Source organism: Rhodamnia argentea, chromosome 8, assembly GCF_020921035.1.
Source record: "Rhodamnia argentea isolate NSW1041297 chromosome 8, ASM2092103v1, whole genome shotgun sequence".
NCBI classification, from domain to species: Eukaryota; Viridiplantae; Streptophyta; class Magnoliopsida; order Myrtales; family Myrtaceae; genus Rhodamnia; species Rhodamnia argentea.
Window position 1 is genome coordinate 9,756,160 of NC_063157.1, and position 19,493 is coordinate 9,775,652.

The 19,493-nt window shown below is 40.1% G+C and overlaps 1 protein-coding gene across 3 annotated transcripts; it reads right to left on the reverse strand.

The window, feature by feature from the left end:
- Positions 1-30: 30 nt before the first annotated feature.
- On the reverse strand, positions 31-19,224 carry LOC115736531 (calpain-type cysteine protease DEK1). 3 transcript variants are annotated; one of them, XM_048284432.1, is made up of 31 exons: positions 18,927-19,224; positions 18,627-18,767; positions 16,384-16,634; positions 13,383-13,565; positions 13,106-13,241; positions 12,541-12,671; positions 12,314-12,428; positions 11,209-12,220; positions 10,915-11,025; positions 10,509-10,567; positions 9,794-9,956; positions 9,044-9,317; positions 8,773-8,923; positions 8,528-8,639; positions 8,283-8,448; positions 8,093-8,163; positions 7,889-7,980; positions 7,616-7,778; positions 7,318-7,389; positions 6,008-6,382; positions 5,799-5,914; positions 5,417-5,714; positions 3,619-3,935; positions 3,128-3,479; positions 2,726-3,046; positions 2,515-2,619; positions 2,237-2,365; positions 1,341-1,721; positions 1,124-1,261; positions 728-964; positions 31-641 (listed from the first exon to the last, which is right to left on the reverse strand). In XM_048284432.1, the coding sequence occupies exons 2-31, from the start codon at positions 18,749-18,751 to the stop codon at positions 336-338; spliced, it is 6,462 nt and encodes a 2,153-aa protein (XP_048140389.1). In that variant the 5' UTR covers positions 18,752-18,767; positions 18,927-19,224; the 3' UTR covers positions 31-335. The 3 variants fall into 3 exon arrangements, with proteins under 3 accessions (XP_048140389.1, XP_030524133.1, XP_048140388.1); XM_030668273.2 differs by having other exon boundaries at positions 18,627-18,772; positions 18,923-19,224; XM_048284431.1 differs by having other exon boundaries at positions 18,627-18,769; positions 18,920-19,224.
- Positions 19,225-19,493: the final 269 nt, after the last annotated feature.

Sequence of the window (19,493 nt, forward strand, 5' to 3'; positions counted from 1 at the left end):
AGATACCATAATTTCAGAGGTGGCCTGTCAAAATTGAGATCATGTTAAAGTGGCCTACAACAAATGTCACGCAGATTCTTTTGGTAGCCAAGCTTTGGATTTTCTAAATGGTGAAGTTGAAATCAATATATTAAGAAGCAAAGAGACTTAGTCTAAAAGAACTGAGAGAATGAACAAGGTAGTCAAAAAGATAAGATAACCTCATATCTCAAGCATAGCTCGTGGTCCCGAGATCTACTTGCAGGCGCAGGCGCTCAAGCCAATCATGCATGCTCTTGCAAGGGCTTGTCCTCAGCTCAAGGACGAAGCAGCTACAGAAAAGCCACTGGTGCAAATTACAAAGCCTCCAGAGTTACCGATGCTTTGGTGAAAACAGATAGAACAAATGGCGCTTCTTCACCAGGATGTATAGTTGTAGGCACAATTGTGTAACCCTTGGGATCAGGATCCAGTACCATCTCACATGAAATCTCTCGTGAATTTACATAATCTGTCCCCCCAACTGATTCGTGTAGGTATATGTTATAAGCAGCACGACGACCACGAGTTTTGAGTATCCTCATCCCAATGTAAAACATCAATGAATCATGACTAGATTGATAATTTCTGAAACCAGCTGTAGTCCTTGAGAAACTGACACCCTACAAGTCCATAACGTACAAAAAGTCAGGTGAAAGACAAATTATTAAGAGATGGAAGCTAGTCCCGTAATAATCAGCAGAGGTACCTGAGTCAAGGTAATGAACACATGCATTGGCGATGATGCATCTGGACCATTTGCCCTCAAGCGGAACTGAGGATTTTGATGCCAAGTATCATAATCCTGGCATCCACCAGCACTGTAACCACGCCACTGGCCATGGACTGAGTAGCGCATCTCTGGAGGGTACACACGACAGACATAGATGGATCGGAAGTGTATTTGGAAATCTTGCCAAGACATCCAGAAAATTCCTTCTTTTGACTGCTCAAATACATAATCAGAGACACAGTATGAGTTACGGAAAAGAAACAGCTATGAGATGCCAAACAAAGAAAAGCACTCATCAATCGATCATGTCATGCAGTTTTGTTGATAAGCAGATAGATACAAAGGTAAGAAGGACTACGGTGAAAGTTTAACCTGTGGAATATGTTTCAGCTTGTGTCTCATCCTATCAGTCCACTCAAGTGACGAGTCAGACCAAGGTCCATTCCACTCAACTTCATTGGCCCATGGATTTCGAATTTGAACAAGCTTATGACCATCCACCTCTCTTACCTGGACAGCAGTACAAGCAGGCTATTAACTTAAAAAGCAACACATAGAAATCACAGCAACACCAAGTAACAGGAGATACCTGCAACAATGAGTAAGCATGCCCTTGCACAATGCCACTGGAAGAAACATGAACATCCGAACCGGAAGGACTACCAGCACCAAGCAAAAATCCTTCTTGCTTAAACCGCAACAGCTGAGACCACAGCCTACCACTTGCAAGATCAATCTGAGCCTGAGCACTTCTCATGTCGATCTCCTCGCCAGCTCCACCTGTAAGGTCTACCAGAGCATCTTGAACAAGCCCACCTTCAAGTGCCTCATAAGAACCATGTAATTTCGCATATGCCTTTTCTAGTAGAGATACCCATAGCTCATTGCCCTTCTTACTGGTGGCAAATGCAGGTTTACCCGGAGATTCACAAGGAATCCAATCATCAACAACAACTGGGACCCACTCACCCTAAAAGAGATTAAGACAAGAACAAGTTATGCCCCACTATAACTTCATTCAGCAACAAAAAAATGGTGAAACAGCCCTGGGAGCATTTAATCAGGGTAAATCCAACATTAACAGATATAAACATTGTAAAAAAGAATAACACCAGACCAAAGTATTATATATCAGAGAAACAGAATGAGGAATGATTACTCCAGCATAGCACTGTCTCAAAGGTGCAAACGTTTAACTAAGGCTTCTTTACCAGGTTAAAGGGCGCCTTCTAGTATCAAAACAAGACGCAGCCCTACATAACTAGGTCAAGGCCTACTTCCCTCTAGCTACACAGAGTGTTATAGTAAACAAAAACATGAGCATATATACTTCTTTTACCTCAAAATAGACCCATACACATGACAAGCAAGCATCAACCATAAAACTGGTAGCACTGTAGGGCCCACAAAGATATTGACCAATAGAATGTTTCAGTACAACCAGCAGCAAAAGCAAATTCGTCATGATAATAAAGAACTCGGTACCTGGATACAGAAGCGAACAGTATAGATTCCTTCTTCATTATATTCTGGAGTAATAATAACCTCTGATATTCGTGAAACTTCAGTTAGGACCGCAACAGCACTCAAGAACCAACAGTCTCCCAGTCGACCCTGTTGAATACCAACCAACACGACTAAGGAGGGAAATAATATATTCACAGTTCAATGAAGAGAAACAACTTTCAAGAAAGTAAACAGGACAAAAATTTGTAGGAACTGAGCATTCTAAGCTCGCGTGTTAAACTGCAAAAACAAAATACCTGACAAACATCAGATGGATTAGCAGTCCCAGAAAACAAGCATGGATAAGAATCCAAGTGGGTCTCTTTCAACATTTCAGTGGGTCTCATCCACTCAGCAACGACCTATTTAGAAGTTAAAATCAGTGTACTATTTAACAGAAACAGAACCATAAAATCAACAGTAGCTAATGATGCAATGCCAAAGGAACGTGTCAAATGGAAAAGATACCTGCAACTTTGGAGGGGGATTTCCTGTATCAACAAATAGAGAATTATCATTTGGAGGGAACTCCTGGTCAGTAAAATGAGTTTCACTTCTTGCAGCAAGGGCTTCTTTGACAGCCAACTCAACTGACAACATCCGTTGATTAATTTCTTCTTGAGTTTCCATCCTAGGTTTCCTGAACCTCCTAGTAAAAGAATCAACATCAACCACCACCCCATCACGTTCTGGCCGTCTTCTCCTCCCGCTTGAATACTGTCCATCCCAGTCCACATCATCCCTATCATACAAGTCAACATCGGCGGGGTCGCTTTCCCATCCATCAACCTAAGTGGATCATAAGAAGAAGTTAAGAACCACTTCTTTACTAAAGTAAGGTAACATATCAAAGCAAGTAGAAGAACTTACTCTGGAGGGTGAATCTGCCCAATGCCAATTATCTTCAATAAAATCAATTGTGCTCAGTTCAGTTGAGCTAACGGCAGTATGAAGAGATGCCACCTCATCTTCAGTTAAGCACCTTCCCCAAAGAAAAACATCCATGATATGCATCTTAGATTCAGCTCCCTCACTGTCTGACCTCCCAAATGCATCCAGAGCTATGGGTGGTCTAACCCCAATCCAAACCTCAGTCCCTTGTTCCCATATACTGTTTCCCACAGACAATGGCAAACCAGTCAGGTAACCATCAAAGCCACCATCCAAATAGCAAGTCGCCTCACCAATATCAGCATCAATTGTCATGGTTACAATGTGCCACCTGTAAAGCAGTTGCAAGAAGCAGCTCAGGAAGCAGGAAATGCCAAACTAGTCCAAACATGAGATCTAAATAATTCAAGTCTTAAATCCAGAAGGGTGGAAACAAGTAAAAGAAATTTCAGTATTTAATGACACACAACCTTCCATCAGTAATACTCGTTGCACCGATACTCCATTCCTTCACCGTTGTATGTCTATCACCTTTGGTTATCAACCTTAGTCCAACTTGTCCAGCTTCAATACCTTGCTCAGATCCAGCCACTAGAATTTCCCAACAAACTGTCTTTTGAAACTCAGTTCCCATAAGACAAACTGGGCCAGACTCAGGTTGAACCATGGCAGCAACAGAAAAGCTAACTTTACGACTTAGACAAACACTACCATCAATAGGACCACAGTGTCTTCCACTGGAAGTCGGTTCATCATCAAGTACACATATGGCACCAGTGATCCCAGTCTGTCAGCGCCAAGAGTGGAATATGAGTGAGACTAATCGTGCTAACACATAATACTGCCCAGAATTTAAATATTAACATAAGACAACAATCATGGAAAGGACACAATGCAGAGCATCTGTTTCACTTTCTGTAGCCGTCTTTATTATGATCCAGTTGATTATTTTCGACAGAGCATACGTCTAGTCAGAGAAATAAGGCAGTAACCTAAATTTATCAATAGAGAGGCGCAGCAAAATGCATTTTTAGATAAATGGGCATGAGAGAGGTGATGAAACCTGATCGTGTCAGAAAAAGTGAACACTTAGCTCAGATATAAATTAAATGTCAATATGAAGATGGCCTCAACAATGTGTGACAATTAACATCTCTGCACAGTGAAAATTTCTTTCCAAGTGTCAATCGATTTCTGTTAGACCGGAAACATATAGAAAACCATATTTATTAATTGATAGGCTGCCCATTCCTTCCGTAAACCTCGATCACAATTCAAATGAAATGTATGATAATTGCTTCCTTGAGAAGAAGGAAAGCCGCTAGAAGTGACTGAGATAAAAGAAGAGGCCAGCACCCACAGTAACCATAAAAAATTGAAGAGAAATATTTGTAGGGGGACAAATAATCACAGAACATGAATAAGTAATGCTGCTTATCCATGGAATTGAATAGTCCACAAGATCTTCAAAGTGTGCTGATGTTCTAAGCTATCAACTAAATAGATGACTGATGGCAAATGAAATAGATAGATTTGGACCTGGACTAAATGACCTAAATTCCATTAGCCGGCATAGAATAATATTACACCTTATCTTTAGTCTCTACGTATTATGAACCATAGTCTACAGGCTATTCAAGAAATTACTACATCATAGTAATCACCGCATGGAATGAATATAATAGGCTAGAAAGGTGGCAATATGAATCACGAAGCTGATGAGCCACAGCAAACGAAAAGACTAGATTGGGCGATTTCTACATAAGTATCAACACAGCAACCTCATAAAGATGGGCAACTACCTAAGTTTAAGGAAAACTGTGCTAATTATATCTAGGAATTACTCAACAGTTTTAATCGAATTGAAAATGAGACTCCACCAAGGGAATATGGCAGGTCCCTAAACTAAAAACGGGTACATAAAATTCCCTCATATTACTTTGCAAACAGCCGGAACAGTCCCATCACTAAGTGAAATGTCTGAGTAACAATAGGAAAACAAACAAATCAAGAAAAACAACTAACTGATAATCATTATATGCATGAGACACCTTCAATTTGATGATCGTTTTCCAGTGTTACTAACTGTTAACTATGAATATATTATATGCCGAAATGTCTTTGTTTGATCATTTTGTCCCTAAATGCCAACTATTTAACGATAGTCTACCGTAAAAGATTCAATTTTGAGCATCTCTACTGTAAAATAGAAGACAATACAGAAACGACAGCATGTCAGAAAAGGTAAATAAAATAAATCAATACAACCTGGAGTGCTCGTTTAGCCAACTGAGCATTGTGTATCCTACGTGCAATGCTTGCAACCCTTTCTCGTGCAAAAGAATCATCAAGAACAGAATCACCACCAACAGCACGCACGGCAGCAGCCATTGCTGCTGCCTCCCTACTCCCAGCATTAGGAATAGAAGATATAAGAGAAGCTTCTATCTCCTTCCACTTGCGCTCTTCCTTTTCCAAGAGAGCCTTTCTTCTTTCCTTACCCCTCCCCTCCTCTTCACGTCTCTGCATCAAGATTTCCTCTTCCATTTCCTTTTCCCGAATATAACTAAATCCACAAAAATATGGTAAGCAAATCTGGTACATGGACCAAATCAAAGTAGAAGAAAACCAAAAACAAGGACTAAGCTACCTCTCTTGAATAATTTCAAACTGCCGACGGTCTTCTGGCATCCATTTCTTAATTTTCTTCGCACTGAGATCAGAACACCCGATGCTGTCCAGGAAGAGCCTTAAACGAACCTCATCCTACAACACATAGAAGGAAATTACTTTGGCCGTTCCTTAAGAGAAAGAAAATACACATAAGGAGCCTAGAAAGTAAATTAAATGTTCAATTACCTGCACTCGTTCAGCCTTTGCAGTCAAACCAAGCAAAAGAAGTAAATAACCACCAAATTTGTCCCACATATACACCCATTCAGTATCAATAGCCTCTTCCAAAGCCAAAATTCGTGCATGAGCACACATTTCTCTTCTGTGATCAACATCACTAGCCCTGTCATGGCAACAAGACCTACATCTAATTCTATAGAAGAACGACCCGACAACTTGCTCCTCATTTCTTAGACGATCGCGCAACTTCATAACATCAGCTCTGGGAAGCACAAAATTTCCAGCCCTATCACGCATAACTGTTGGATCACCAACTAAAAGTGCGGCAGAACTGGCAGATCTTTGTGGAGCTGAGTATGTTCCAGATAGAGCATTTCGAGTCTGCAAAATACTTTAAGTAAATAAGATACTCAGACAAAGCAATGCTTAAGACACAGCACCACTACACAAAAGTTCACAAAACTACAATAGAATTACAAGGTGAAAATGAGGAACCAAGTAACCCACCAGTTGAAAAAGATACACACACCCCGCCCCCAAAAAAAAAAAAATAATAATAATAATAATAATAACACCAGCGAGACAGACGTGCAAAACCAGTGTCTTCGAAATCAGACAACCAGCAATTACGCCGATTAGGAAAAAAACAGCATGCAGCAAAGAGTATGAATAAGGGACTTACAACTGCCTGGCCATCACACCAACAATCCATTCCTAACTCGTCGCATGTGAGTAACAAAACACCAGTCGGTCCACACACTAGACAATGGCAACCAGGCAAACATATTCACATACATGCATATCACCACTTACACAGGCACAAGTACACATCCCATTGCCTACCCATGTTATGCAGGTGCCTGAACAGTATACATGCACGCAGACACTGCAACTATGAGACAGCGATAATTTATCTATTACCCAGAATCACAAGGTCATTCCAACCCCCCAGCAAAGAAACAAAAGTCATTAGAACTCGCGGTCGACTGGGACTAGAAAATTGACTAATACATTTTATAAACAATTATAATCATGCATCGTCCTAAATACACAAACTGCAGTCCATAACTGCAGTGGGCACACTGCCCACTAGTTAACTGCAGAGTTACTGAGAAAGAACTCGTTGATACATAGAAAAATTACGCATTCAACAAACATAAATAAAAGATTAACTCTTACGAGTGAAAAACAAAAACAAGCAAATTGGTAAATTTTTGTCTGCGAACATGGCAAACATGTGACAAGCAAAAGAACTCAAAGTTTAACCAGAGGAAGTATCCGAAAACCTGAGAATCATAGATCCCATCCTCACATACCTTAGTAGCAGATCTAGCAATTGCTTGAACAATTGTTTCCTTACTCAGGAAGTGCACTGCATCTTCCATCATCTGAATATGCAATTAAACAAAAGGATAACGAATTAAAGAACTGTAGAAGGCAGTGGAGACAATAATACACGAATTATTGACAAATGAATGAACTTCTTCAGTACCAACGACATTTAAAGTCATAATGCAAAACAACGATAAGGAAAAGCAATTAACTCTTAATATGCAAGTCATAGTCAGAAATAATAGTAGTACAGCTATTACCAGATAAAACCAATGGACAAACCTCGAGAGTTAAGCATGGACGAGAAACAGCAAACCCAAAGGCGACCACCAGTGTAATTGCTGAAACGGCAGCACCAGCAAATGGAGGATAAATTTTCAAACTAGCAACGACACCCCAACCTTCAATTGCCAATGCAACCCCATAAAGCACAAGAAATGCAGCACTGCGATATTTCATACATCAAAACAACATTAAGAAACCAGTTGATTGTAATTACATGATAGGAACATGGGATACATAAGTGAATCATGAACCATTAAATGACAGACGAACCTGACATTCTTTCCACAGTCTGCATGAGCGTCATAAACATACACTGGCAGCACTCTAGGAGAGTACACTACAATGGGTGGTGAAAGAAGCACCTGCCAAAAAGCTCATTTTGTATTAAAGGAGAATGGGAATACAAGAAACTAGAGGTCTGAAAATGGGATATGGTGGGGAATAAATGAGCACAAGATTGCAAGACCAACTCACTGTGAGTGCTCTTCCACCAAGAAGAAAGAGAAACGAGAAGTAACCCACAGATGCCCCAACAAATGCTTTATCTGACAAAACATAGAAATGTCACTAGCAGCACTATAAACGTCCAGATTTGACAATAAGGGGAAACTGCTTAACCAAAACCAAGAATTATGGGAACAAGATAAATCAGTTCTGTGCTCACCATTAAACCAGCCAACAAGGAAAGCAGCCAAAGCCAAAAGGAAAGCTAGGAAACACACAATTAACATCTGCATCCTAGTCAAGTAGAAGTTGTTCGAAGCCCAGTGATGGATAACACCAATAGCCAGTACAACAAGGAGGAGAACTAACAGAAATGCCACCCCAATCTGTCCAATTGCATACAAATACAGGATGATAAATCAATCTTACATCCAAAACAGTAAAAGCAAAAGGAGATGCACTTACCATCCAAGGTCTGATTAGAACTATTACAGCTGATATTGCACCAAGCAGGAGGAGGAGTCCAATACTAACAAACACATATACACCTCGAGAAAGCTTCCAATCATCATCTTTCCTGGAAAATGCACAAATCTAGTTGAGTATACCAGATCAACCCATTATGAAATCCAGTATTGCAAGTGGTTACAAGCGATTTGGAATTTTAGATTGAGTTAGCCACCAGATGAAAGATCACAAAGCTAACTCACCATTTGTACAACCCTGAGGAAACCGATAGCAGAGCAGGAATGCACAGCAAAGGAAGCAAAGCAGCAAGAAAATCCCCCTTCCTTGGAACTTGGTCACCTCTGGACTTCAGTACCTCAAAGTAGGAGACACCACAAAAGGCCACCAGGACAGCTGCAAGTTTGAGAGGACAAAAGCAATAATTAGCTTTGGAGCATCCCTGACTAGTAAGCCACCATAAACGCACCTGTGGCTGCATGCTAAGCACAAAGTTAAAAGGAAGGGGGGAAATACCTTTGAATATCCCAACGCATATAGCAGAGAAAAGGGTGAAACGATACGTAGCGAACCATGAAACAATGGGCAGCACACCAGTAACAACTAAAGCAATTGCAGATGCCATGGCCCATCCAAGGTAATAAGATGAGGCATAAGGAGAACTGAAGCTTTTCTCATCACGAGTCAATCCCTTGTATCCTAAATCCTCCAATGGCTTCGCAGACACAATTGCACCAAGCGCCACCACAGCCAGCGAAAACAATGAAGCACAAATAACAAGAACCACTCCCTGTGAATGGCAACAACTTAGGAACTTAGATTTAGTCCAATATGCATATGTACAAGTAAGTATATATACATTTAATCCAAAACCAATTAGCATCTGGTCTCCAGCTATAAAATTAAGACAGAAGTGAATTGCTTGTCCTTGAAAGGTAGCTAGCAACTCAATATAGCAGCAAACAGAGAGCAGAGATTCAGAATAGCAACTTCACATAGTCGATACCAAAGAGTAGAAACTAGATATTCCGAGAATATAAAGTAAGTGAACAAAGCAATAGCAACCCCCAACATAATATGGATATGCTAATCTTGCCATACTTTAACCACTTCAAGCGAAGTAATACAAGCACTGACAGGCATGAGATTGATTGGACATGTATTAGGAAAGAGCTAAAAGGACATCATAACACGGTAAAAATAACAACTTCTAAACAGATAATTCAACTATAAGTAGAGATATAGAAACCAAGCCCACGTACACACCTCCTTTTTCCCACGAGTAATGTTGCTTCCAAGGTGATCTCCAGAGTGGACTCGTGGTACCCAAAATTGGTAGCCGTTAAGGATCCATAAGGGAATTCCAACAGAAAGGCACGCTACCATAAGAGGTAGGGTCAAGGACAATCCAAGAAGAACTGACGACTTGCTGCAACCATGCAAAACATCTAAAATACATTAGCAACCACCAAGATCAATCTGTTACTGAAAACTAGCAAGAAGTCAAAACATCAACATTAGGACATAGAAACATGTGGATAAGGAAGCATGGTGGATAGTCATCTGACTCATGTCTGGATATTTGGAAGCACTATATAACGCGAGTGGCCTTTCCAAATATCTCACTTTTAGCATTGATGTACCACACGTACTAGTAAGTAAAAAATCCTACACAAACAGGTCATTTCATACTTCCTAAAATATGTTTAGATTCTTCCCCATTAAGACGCTTGAATCAGATAACTGCGGTCGAATCTAGTCTACAAATTAAGAATAATAGCACCCTGTCCATAACCACGATGCATACATGACAAAAAAACAGACTGATACATCACTTCTCCCAGGATGAAGTCCCCTGTAATACCTTGAACTATACATTCATTTCCATGAAAGAGAGGCAAAATATCATTTCTAGCTCACAGATATTGACAGTGTGTAAATGCCAAACACGAAGATGACTGTTGTAGGACTAGGTGCATACCTCAGAAATGAAAGCAGCAAGCCAACACAAGTACTGAGGAGCCAGGCAATAAAACCGTACTGGGAAAAAACCAATGTCCATGAGAAAAAACCAGCAGCTAGTGCATAATATTAAAGAGATACATGCAGAAAATTCATAGACCAACAACCAACATTACTATTAAAATAGCCCCAACACACTGTAAGCATGCCAGTTGACAGAATCAATCTCTAGTTCAGCACTCAATAACAAGCTGAAATACATGGATACAGAAAATTCTAGAGGCACCATGTAGTAAATAAAAAACACTATGGCAATAATCAAGCCAAAACCAGTTGGAGATAAAGCAAAAGTCATTCACAATTGTCCACATGCCCAAATTCGACCAAACATGATTCGGTAATAATCCAACTTCTTGGACATGTACCTTCCGAGGTTTAGATGTCATAGCCATATCTTCTGCTTTAAGGGAGCGAAGGAAAGCCATTATTGAACAGACAACAAGAGACAACAGCAAAACAGCAATCCCAAACTCGAACTGCAAAGCAGAAGCAAGATTAGATAATCATGATCCAGAGTAACGCAGAGCCAGAACGTTAGGCTTTTTAAGTTACCATCGAGAATCGCAATATATAAGTATTTTCAGTTAGAGACACATATATGTGCATATACATCTGCATATAGATAGCATATATACGGAATGAGTACTTCCCCTTCCTACCTGCTGATGCGAGGTATCTATCATCTCAATAGTCTTCGGACGAAAAACTGCAACCACGATAGTCTCAAGGATGAAGATAAAACTAAATACGAGCCATGCCCTCTGAGGAGTGCCAGCTACATGATGCAAAAGAAAGCGAGAGAGCTGAAGCCATTTTTCAAGCCCACGAAGCCTTAGTTCTTCTGACAAAGAAATGGGATTCGGCAAAACATTGTCAAGACTATTTGAATCAACGATCGCAACGTCTGTATTATCACGGTGATCTCTATCTGCATCCAGACTACTTCTCTGTAATAATGCCAAGATAGTTGGATCCAACTTTTCTTTCAACATAACAGCAAAATTAGGATCCAATCCTTTATCCTGCAATAAGCTAGTTAATTCTATATCACCTTGTCGTCCACACCTTTTTAACATTGAGGTGATCCTAGGGTCATTTAATCGTTCCTGGAGTGCCAAAGCTAAATTCATATCCAAAGTTTGCTGATTTGCAGAAGACGTGCTGGATTCACAGCCTTGGCTGTCAAGACCACCACTTGAACAAACCATCAGGGAGCCGTTATGGTCAAGATGCTTATCGGCAAAACAAGTTACTGCCTCTGGCTCTTGAACGACGGAGCGGCAAGAGCTACTCCTCAACGCTACACTAGGTCTTCCACTATCCATGCTCTTGTCACTAACAATACCCTCCCGAGAGCTAGTAGTGTGACACAAAAAAGGGTTATTCCAGCTGCTTGCATCAACAGTACTTTGCCCTAAAACCCTGGAATTGGGTTCAAGATGTCCTGCTTCAACGCTACTACTGCGTTTAATGCTAGAACCACATCCTTCCGACGAACTGGACGAACTGTTCTGCTCTTTCCTCCGAAAGCCCTCCCTCAAGCGAATTACAGTGCTCTGCAAAGCATCTCTGCGTGCTGCTGATGGATTTGTTACTGATAGATGTCGAGAAACAAAAGCACCCAACAGCATTGATGCTACGACAGCATAACTGATACAGTGTCCTAAGTACCTGAAATGAGAAATTATTGACAGCTATAAGAAAAATATCACCCAAAAACTAGAGAACTCGTAAGAAATGCTTAATCCCATAACTCAAACTAACCAGAAATGCACTCCAAAACAAATAAGGAAAACTCGAGATGCGCCGGCAATTAGAAGAGCTAAAACACGGCTGTTCAGAAGCTGAAACACATACAAGCAAGCCCCAATGTTCCAATCTGAAAAAATAAAGAGGTGCATAAGACTCAATTTGCATAAATAGACAATGAAGTAAGTGAGAACAACTGGACTGCACTCAGCTACAAAAAGGCAGAGTCTCAGACAGAATACCAAGGATTATCACAGCTGCCGATGTAATTACTCCAAGCCAAGGCGCTTCTTTTGCAGTCAAACCATACAGGATGGAGTACACAATCAATACAATTATAGAGCCAACATAAAGAATCCCAAGATGAGAAGCCCTACAAGAATGCAGCAACATAACAAAACAATTGGAAACAAGTTAGAAAAAGGTAAAAAGATCTGGTTAGTGTTAATCGTTTCACCAGTTGATAAAAAGCACATCTGATTTAGGAACAAAAGGAACCCCAAAAGCAACTGAATACTCTACAAAAGAGGGAGAGCAAATTCAACAAGCTCTTGAAAAACAATAATATTGACAACCGCTCCAAAAGAATTATCCAAATCATCATATCAAAATCCAAGTTCATGAGAAATGTGCCTTGTGCTCACGATTGAAGTGAGCAGATATTCCCACAAAGGATGCCAAGGAGAGAGTGAGCTTAGTTTTTCTCTATGCAGGAAAAATGCTATCTAGTCTTTAGTTGAATCTTGCAAAAAACTATTAAGGCGTGAAATGAAACACAAATAACAGCGTAAGATATCATTAACTTGCCTCCTAGACTGCCGAAAGTACAACTCATTAGGATCAGGTGGGTCTGGTAAACATGTAACGGGGCCCACTTCAATGCAATCTGAATACGCAAATCTATAAGCTTTACGTACATACTCATCCACATTTAAGCCATTTCCTGCAGGTAATGATTGCCAGAATATTACAATTTAAATCATATACTGCAAATAACCGCCTCATTTGATGACATTACAGTATCAAGTGAGTTAAAAACTCCAGGTTCTTACTATTTTAGCCAGAAAGAATTAGCAAAGCTCACCATTAAACACTATTCGGCATACAAAAAGCATGTTGATTGCCAAGGCAACTGCTGATACACCAAAAAACAAACCCGATGGTGAATACTGCTCAGATGCCCTTAAACTAGCTGTGACATAGACAGCACAAAGCTCATATGCGCAAAGTAGGGAAACCGCCAAAAGGAGAAGAATAGCAACAGCCCCTGTAATTAGAAAAAAAAAAAAAGTCAATACGGCATCAAAACTCGTCATTAATCATTTCTACTGCTTTCTCACTTCATTTTCCAATGATGCAGCATATACCTTAGGACTAAAAATAATACACAGAAAACATACTTCCACAGAGCATGCAATCAAAAACACGCAGTACAAGCTTCAATCATCTCCAATCGATAAGTAGGGCACCTCCCAATTCCAATCTTTTACGGTCGTATTTCTACCAGAAAATCCAAGCGCTTTCTCTTGAATGTGATGGACGCAAACTTCATGGACACTTCATTCAGCTATTTACAGCCTCAACAGACTACCTTCTCACAATCCCAAACCAAATCCCCCGTTCTCTCAAATCTAGATGATCAGACTATAAACAATTAAGAAATACTCAACGAACTAATCAGTTGTGTACTTGGAAGAGGAAAAAATGAATCCTTTGCATCATCGATTATATGTCTACATTCCAATATCTCCTAGCAATTGCAACAGTATTTCTTTATATCCTTTATTTCTTTATATCCCTGTATAACTCCCTAGCCTTGATATTTCATAAACTTCATTAAAAAAAAAAATCTAAGCAGCAAATCAATTTGATCGCTTTGCAAATGTCCCCAACAATCCAAGTTTTACTTCCATCATATTGTTAATTTAGGCTGCTTCCATACAATTACCACATCTTGGAACTATATATGAATGGTATCCCAAGCCTGTGAACATTTAACTCAGCAAAGCATAGCCGATTTAATGGCAGTTCACAAAGTCCTGCTCTGTGTTACATGGCTGGCCAAAAACTACTATGCTGAAGCATGGAGTTTAAACCAAACCATCCATCTGTATCCGTATTAATAAAGGAGTATCTCATTAAAACCCCTTTGTACTCTGCTGCTTCAAGACGAGGGAAAAAAGGAAAACAGCAAAAGCAAATCCGCCCTTGCTAAGAGGAATCTTAATTCATGACAGGCCCAAATCTCCTAGCTCAATTCAGCACTATAGAAACATACAGAGTAGTAGAATCTGTGACATCCAGGAGTGACTTAGCAGGAGACGAGCAGTGTATCCTATTTCTTCATGCAAAAAGAAAAAGAAAGATATGTATCCTAAACCTATCCATGATCTGTATGCAAATAGCTGAAGATAAGAAAAGGTAGTTTTTCAAAGACTTTAGAAATGGGTATCAACACACTCGGGGGCCCGTCATTATTTCAGATCTGAACAATTGGGAGATCTATGGTCAACAGAAGTGAAAAGAACGAGATACCATGTTAGGGACAACCAGTGTCTATAAACTTCAATGCGCAATTATTTCTACAATACAGATTGCAAAGTGGAGACATCTTTGCTTCATAATAAAAAGGGTAAGCCTGCAATTAACGTTTCCTTCTTAGCCTAGACAACATGCTAAGGCAAGAATCCCGTGAAAGAATACCTGACTCTCGGAAATTCACCATGGGATCCTGGAGCTGCTTTTTAGAGAAGTAGGTACACTTTTTCCCTTAAAAGCTGGTCTATACAGAGCTATACCAACAAATTGCAAAGAACCCTACTTTATAGATGGAGTGGCAACAGAAAAATCGACATTAGGAGAGTTATGGGTACTGTTCCTCCAAGTGATCTGTAGAGTTTATGGGTAGAGGAAATAGAGCATCTTCAAATATTAAGAATTAACAGTTCCTACTCTATTGACTGCTCTCCAAAACGTTAAATACCATTGTGATTGTTACAGATGTGTTATTGCAGAATAAAATGTCTACTTCTTGTCAGATTGTAGTTGTTGTAGGAAGTTTTAGGTCTTCATATTTTTTTTAACTTAGCAAGGAAACTCAAGAAAGTCTTACTTCCAACACAAATCAACAATATTTGTGAAAGCTTGACAGAAAGATCCCCTATAAAGATGTATCTTCACAAATTATCCAGAAAAAGAGGTGTCCTCCTCCTTTCACAAGAAAACATCCTCTCTTTCACCAATCAGATGACTCCCCTAGAACTTGAAAAAGAATGAAACTCTACATCCCTCTTTTAGACAGCTTTGAAAAACCAAGGTACCATCTTACCACTTCCTCACTCCACACTTATTCCCCTTACTAAATCCTCCTTTACCATAGCAGCATCAAACACCATTTTCAACTATGTTTGCAACATTCTGTTGATTGAAATCAGTCGATTCTCTCTCTCTGCCCATTGTCAAGTTCAGGTAGACCAAGGTATACCTGTTCCAAAGTCTAAAACAATCGTGTCATCATAGACTATAAACTAAACAAGACTAACAAGCATTTTACAGCTTCACCATAAATCCCTACATTGTTGAGGTAATTTTTGGACTTGCACTATCTTTGGGAAAAGGAGGATGAAGATGGGGGGAAAAGAAAATTTGGGAGAAATTGGGGAAATTTTCAAAATTCGTGAGAAGAAATGGAGGAAAATATTAAAATTTTGTAACCAACCCCCCCCTTCCCCTTTTTTTTTCCCCTCCATCATAGCATTGAAGTCCGGAACTATGCTTCAAACATTCAGCGAAGAATTATAGATGCCAAAAGAGATAGCAGTTTCCAATATAGTAGAGATTCTTGAATTGGACTCACCACATATCTACAACTTATCAAATAATCTCACATAATGAGGTCTTCTCTTGGCACAAAAAGAGCATCAAGATCCTTACAAAATCTTAGGGAACCAACCCACCAGAGAACCAAATATGTGATACAAAAGCAGTAGACAGTCAGTTGAAATTTTGTAACACCAATCCAACTAGAAGACCTAGCTTTATCAGTGGTATAATTTGAGAAAGCAATACAAAGAGAAGGAACATACTCGAACTTTGCCACTGCGTTCTCCACCAAAGCATGATCGAATAAAATGCCAACAAGAGGGCAGTGCCAGCCATAATTATGGCAAGACCAATCAAATCTCGCCCCAGTATCCAAATCAACCAGTATCCCCAAATGATAAGCACAGCCACCGGAGAAATGACAATCATCCAAGCACAGATCGAAAGAAAATCGCAGAGCCTACCCAGCTGAGGTCCTTGTAGAACAGCAGGCCATTTCCTGGCAAAGATCCAACTGAAAAGGGGGGAACCGATTGATGTAAGTGCAACCACAAAGATAATATAGGAGAGCCTTTGAAAACAGAAAAACACATTTCAATATTTAAAAAAAGATGGCTTTCCACTCCAAACTTGGTGGCGCAGAAATATCATTGCTAGGGGACAGTATCTGATGGACCATATTGACAATACAAGTTTTACCCATTGGTTTGTTAGATGGGTTTGCCCCTGTCAGTGCCATTTTGCAATAGTAACTCTTTTACTAATAGAAGACCAATAAGTACAATAAGATACCAATATTCACCATTTCTCTGAAAGAGTTTTTGACAACCAATGTCCAGAGGAACATGCAAAAAAGTTCCTACCCAGAGTATATTTCGTGCTCCTAAGACAGTGAACAACATAACATTCACGTATGAGGGGTGCAGCCTATCAAAGTTTGCAAACATTTCTCCAGAAGCAAATAAATAGGACTACTATGCACTGTAACAAGTAGAGGGGAACAAATTGAGTTCTTCAGTTGCTTCTGCATTTGATGCATCTTAAATGGTTTGAGCATTAACTTCATCTCTTCAATGCGCCTCTCCTAGACAATATCCCAGACTGAGTGGTATTCTATTTGTTAGAACATGTACGAAAGACTTCAAGTTCATTAAAGATTGAAAATCTACTATTCTCAGTATCTCGTGGAATATCTCATGGGAAAACAGAAGATTACCGCACAGAGAAGCCTCATCCTTTCTACCCTAATGCACGAAGTACCAATTTTTTTGGTACTCCTAGTGCACTCGGTCAGAAGATCAAGTTTCCCAACCTATCCTATATGACATGACCAGCTTTATAATCCTCCCAGTGCACTCATTTGCTGATATTTTCCAGTAAAGTACTTGCTGGTCCAAAACAGGGAGCAGCATCCAAAAAGATACAGTACAGAGTATCAGGCTGCCTCTTGTTCGACTGCGTACATTCAGTCATTTGCTCGTTTAATATAAATAACATCAAATGCAATACTATATTGGGAGAATGGCTAGTGCAAAACCTGACCAACAATTTATCTCCAAATTTTACTGGAAATAACACACACACCCCGCCCCGGCCCGCCCGGCCCCCAACTTTCTTGCTCAGAGTCTTTCCAATTCCAATCCATGTGGGAAGAGATAAAGATCTGCCAAGGAGATGCAGGAAACATGGCATGCACTGTCCGGCCAATAAGTTAGCAAATGAGAGAAAAAAAAAAGTCTCTTAGGAACTGGGACAATAATATCGAATCTTCAGAAAAATTTGGTAAAACTTCTCCTCGAATCACGCTGTAATCTAACAGAAACCAAAGCCCAGGGCAAGTCGCCTTCATCTCATTCCATATGGAATAGGAGTACGCATAATCAAAACGGTTTAAATCTCCTATAAACATTCAGCACATTGCTGATAGTTTTTCTCCTTGAGTCTCAATTCTTTCACAAGAGTCATTTTCAAATGGCCAGCAGATTTTTTGTGTGATCTGGGTTTGGATAACAGAGTTTAAGATGTTACCAAGTCTTTAGATCCGCCTATCTTGTGAATGTATACGCAAACCTCCGTGGTAACTCACAGACACAAACACGAGTACACAAGTGCACAAGAGAGAGTATATATCTGCACATTCAACGTGAAAAGGAAGAACCTGCCTTTCTCAGGTTCACTTAGCCGTCAAAAGTCAATACATATCAGATTTGGTACTCAAATTAGCTGGTTGCTAACCAAATCAGAATTCAAGGCAGCAATTCAAGGTTCAATATTTCCAATTAATTATGTTATGGAACATGATTATAACATTAGACTAACACAAGAAGAACGATGATGCAGAACCAGGCTCATTTCCAAGAAAAGTAGGCTCATTAACAAGCATAAGAAGAACAACGATGAAGGACTAGGCTCATTTCCAAGAAAAGCAGGCTTCATTGGTATCCTTAAAGATTTCCAAAATCATCAATCTACCAAAGGAAAAGGCCATCAAAATGATTGAGCTCACCTGTATATCCGCCATGGCCGCCAATTGACAGACCACAGTATAGAAAAAGAACCCGAACCCAAAACTGCGAAGAGGGTTCCGCAAATCACGCAGGCCATTAGTTGCTCCCGCTCGTCCCCCTCCATGGCGTCACTACCTTAACTGCTCAAAAAAAGGATTTTTTTTTTTTTAAAACCCACCTCCATCAGAACACGGAAGCAACATAACAATCGAAAAAAAAAAAAATCCAAACCCTAGCAAAACAACCCCAACGCAGGGCACCACACCGAAACTAGCTGACTTTCTTTGTTTGCTCTTTACCTGCTCAAGCGAAGCGGAGAGGAATGCGAGTACCATGACGGCGACATTCACCGCAAATGAGCCGGTCCGTGCACCGGAATTGGAGCAAAACGGGCTAAGCCGACCCAAATTCAGACATGGAGATGGAGCCCCACGGCAAGGTTCTCGGAGCTGGAAGAGAGACCAAGGACGATACCGAGGAGCGGCGAATTAGGGTTTAGGATTGCGTAGAGGTCTTCGTCCACAATGGGCTTCTCCGATTGTGCGTTTCAGCTAAGGGAGAGGAGGAGACAGTGAAGATCAAAACCCTACTCTGTCTCTGTGTGACACTGTGCAAAGTAAAAAAGACAACTTTTTTTTTTTTTAGAGAGAGAGAGAGAGAGAGAATGTCTTTTGCGAGAGAGGAGGAGGAAAAAAAAAAACAAAATGATAATGATACTATTTTAAAAAATAAAAAAGAACCATAAAAAAATAATTAAAAAAATAAAAAGCCATTTCTGGATGTCCCGTAAGGAAATCAACCCCCATTCTCTGCTGGCGCGCGTGAATCTCACGGCCCAATCAGCGTTTCCCCGGGATCAATCAGTA

Coding starts and splice junctions, on each gene's coding strand:
- LOC115736531 (XM_048284432.1), bottom strand. CDS start 18,751: ATGGAGGGGGACGAGCGGGAGCAACTAATGGCCTGCGTGATTTGCGGA. Junction 13,242..13,382: donor ATGCCGAATAGTGTTTAATG/GTGAGCTTTGCT, acceptor CATTACCTGCAG/GAAATGGCTTAAATGTGGAT. Junction 5,915..6,007: donor CAAAGGCTGAACGAGTGCAG/GTAATTGAACAT, acceptor TATGTGTTGTAG/GATGAGGTTCGTTTAAGGCT.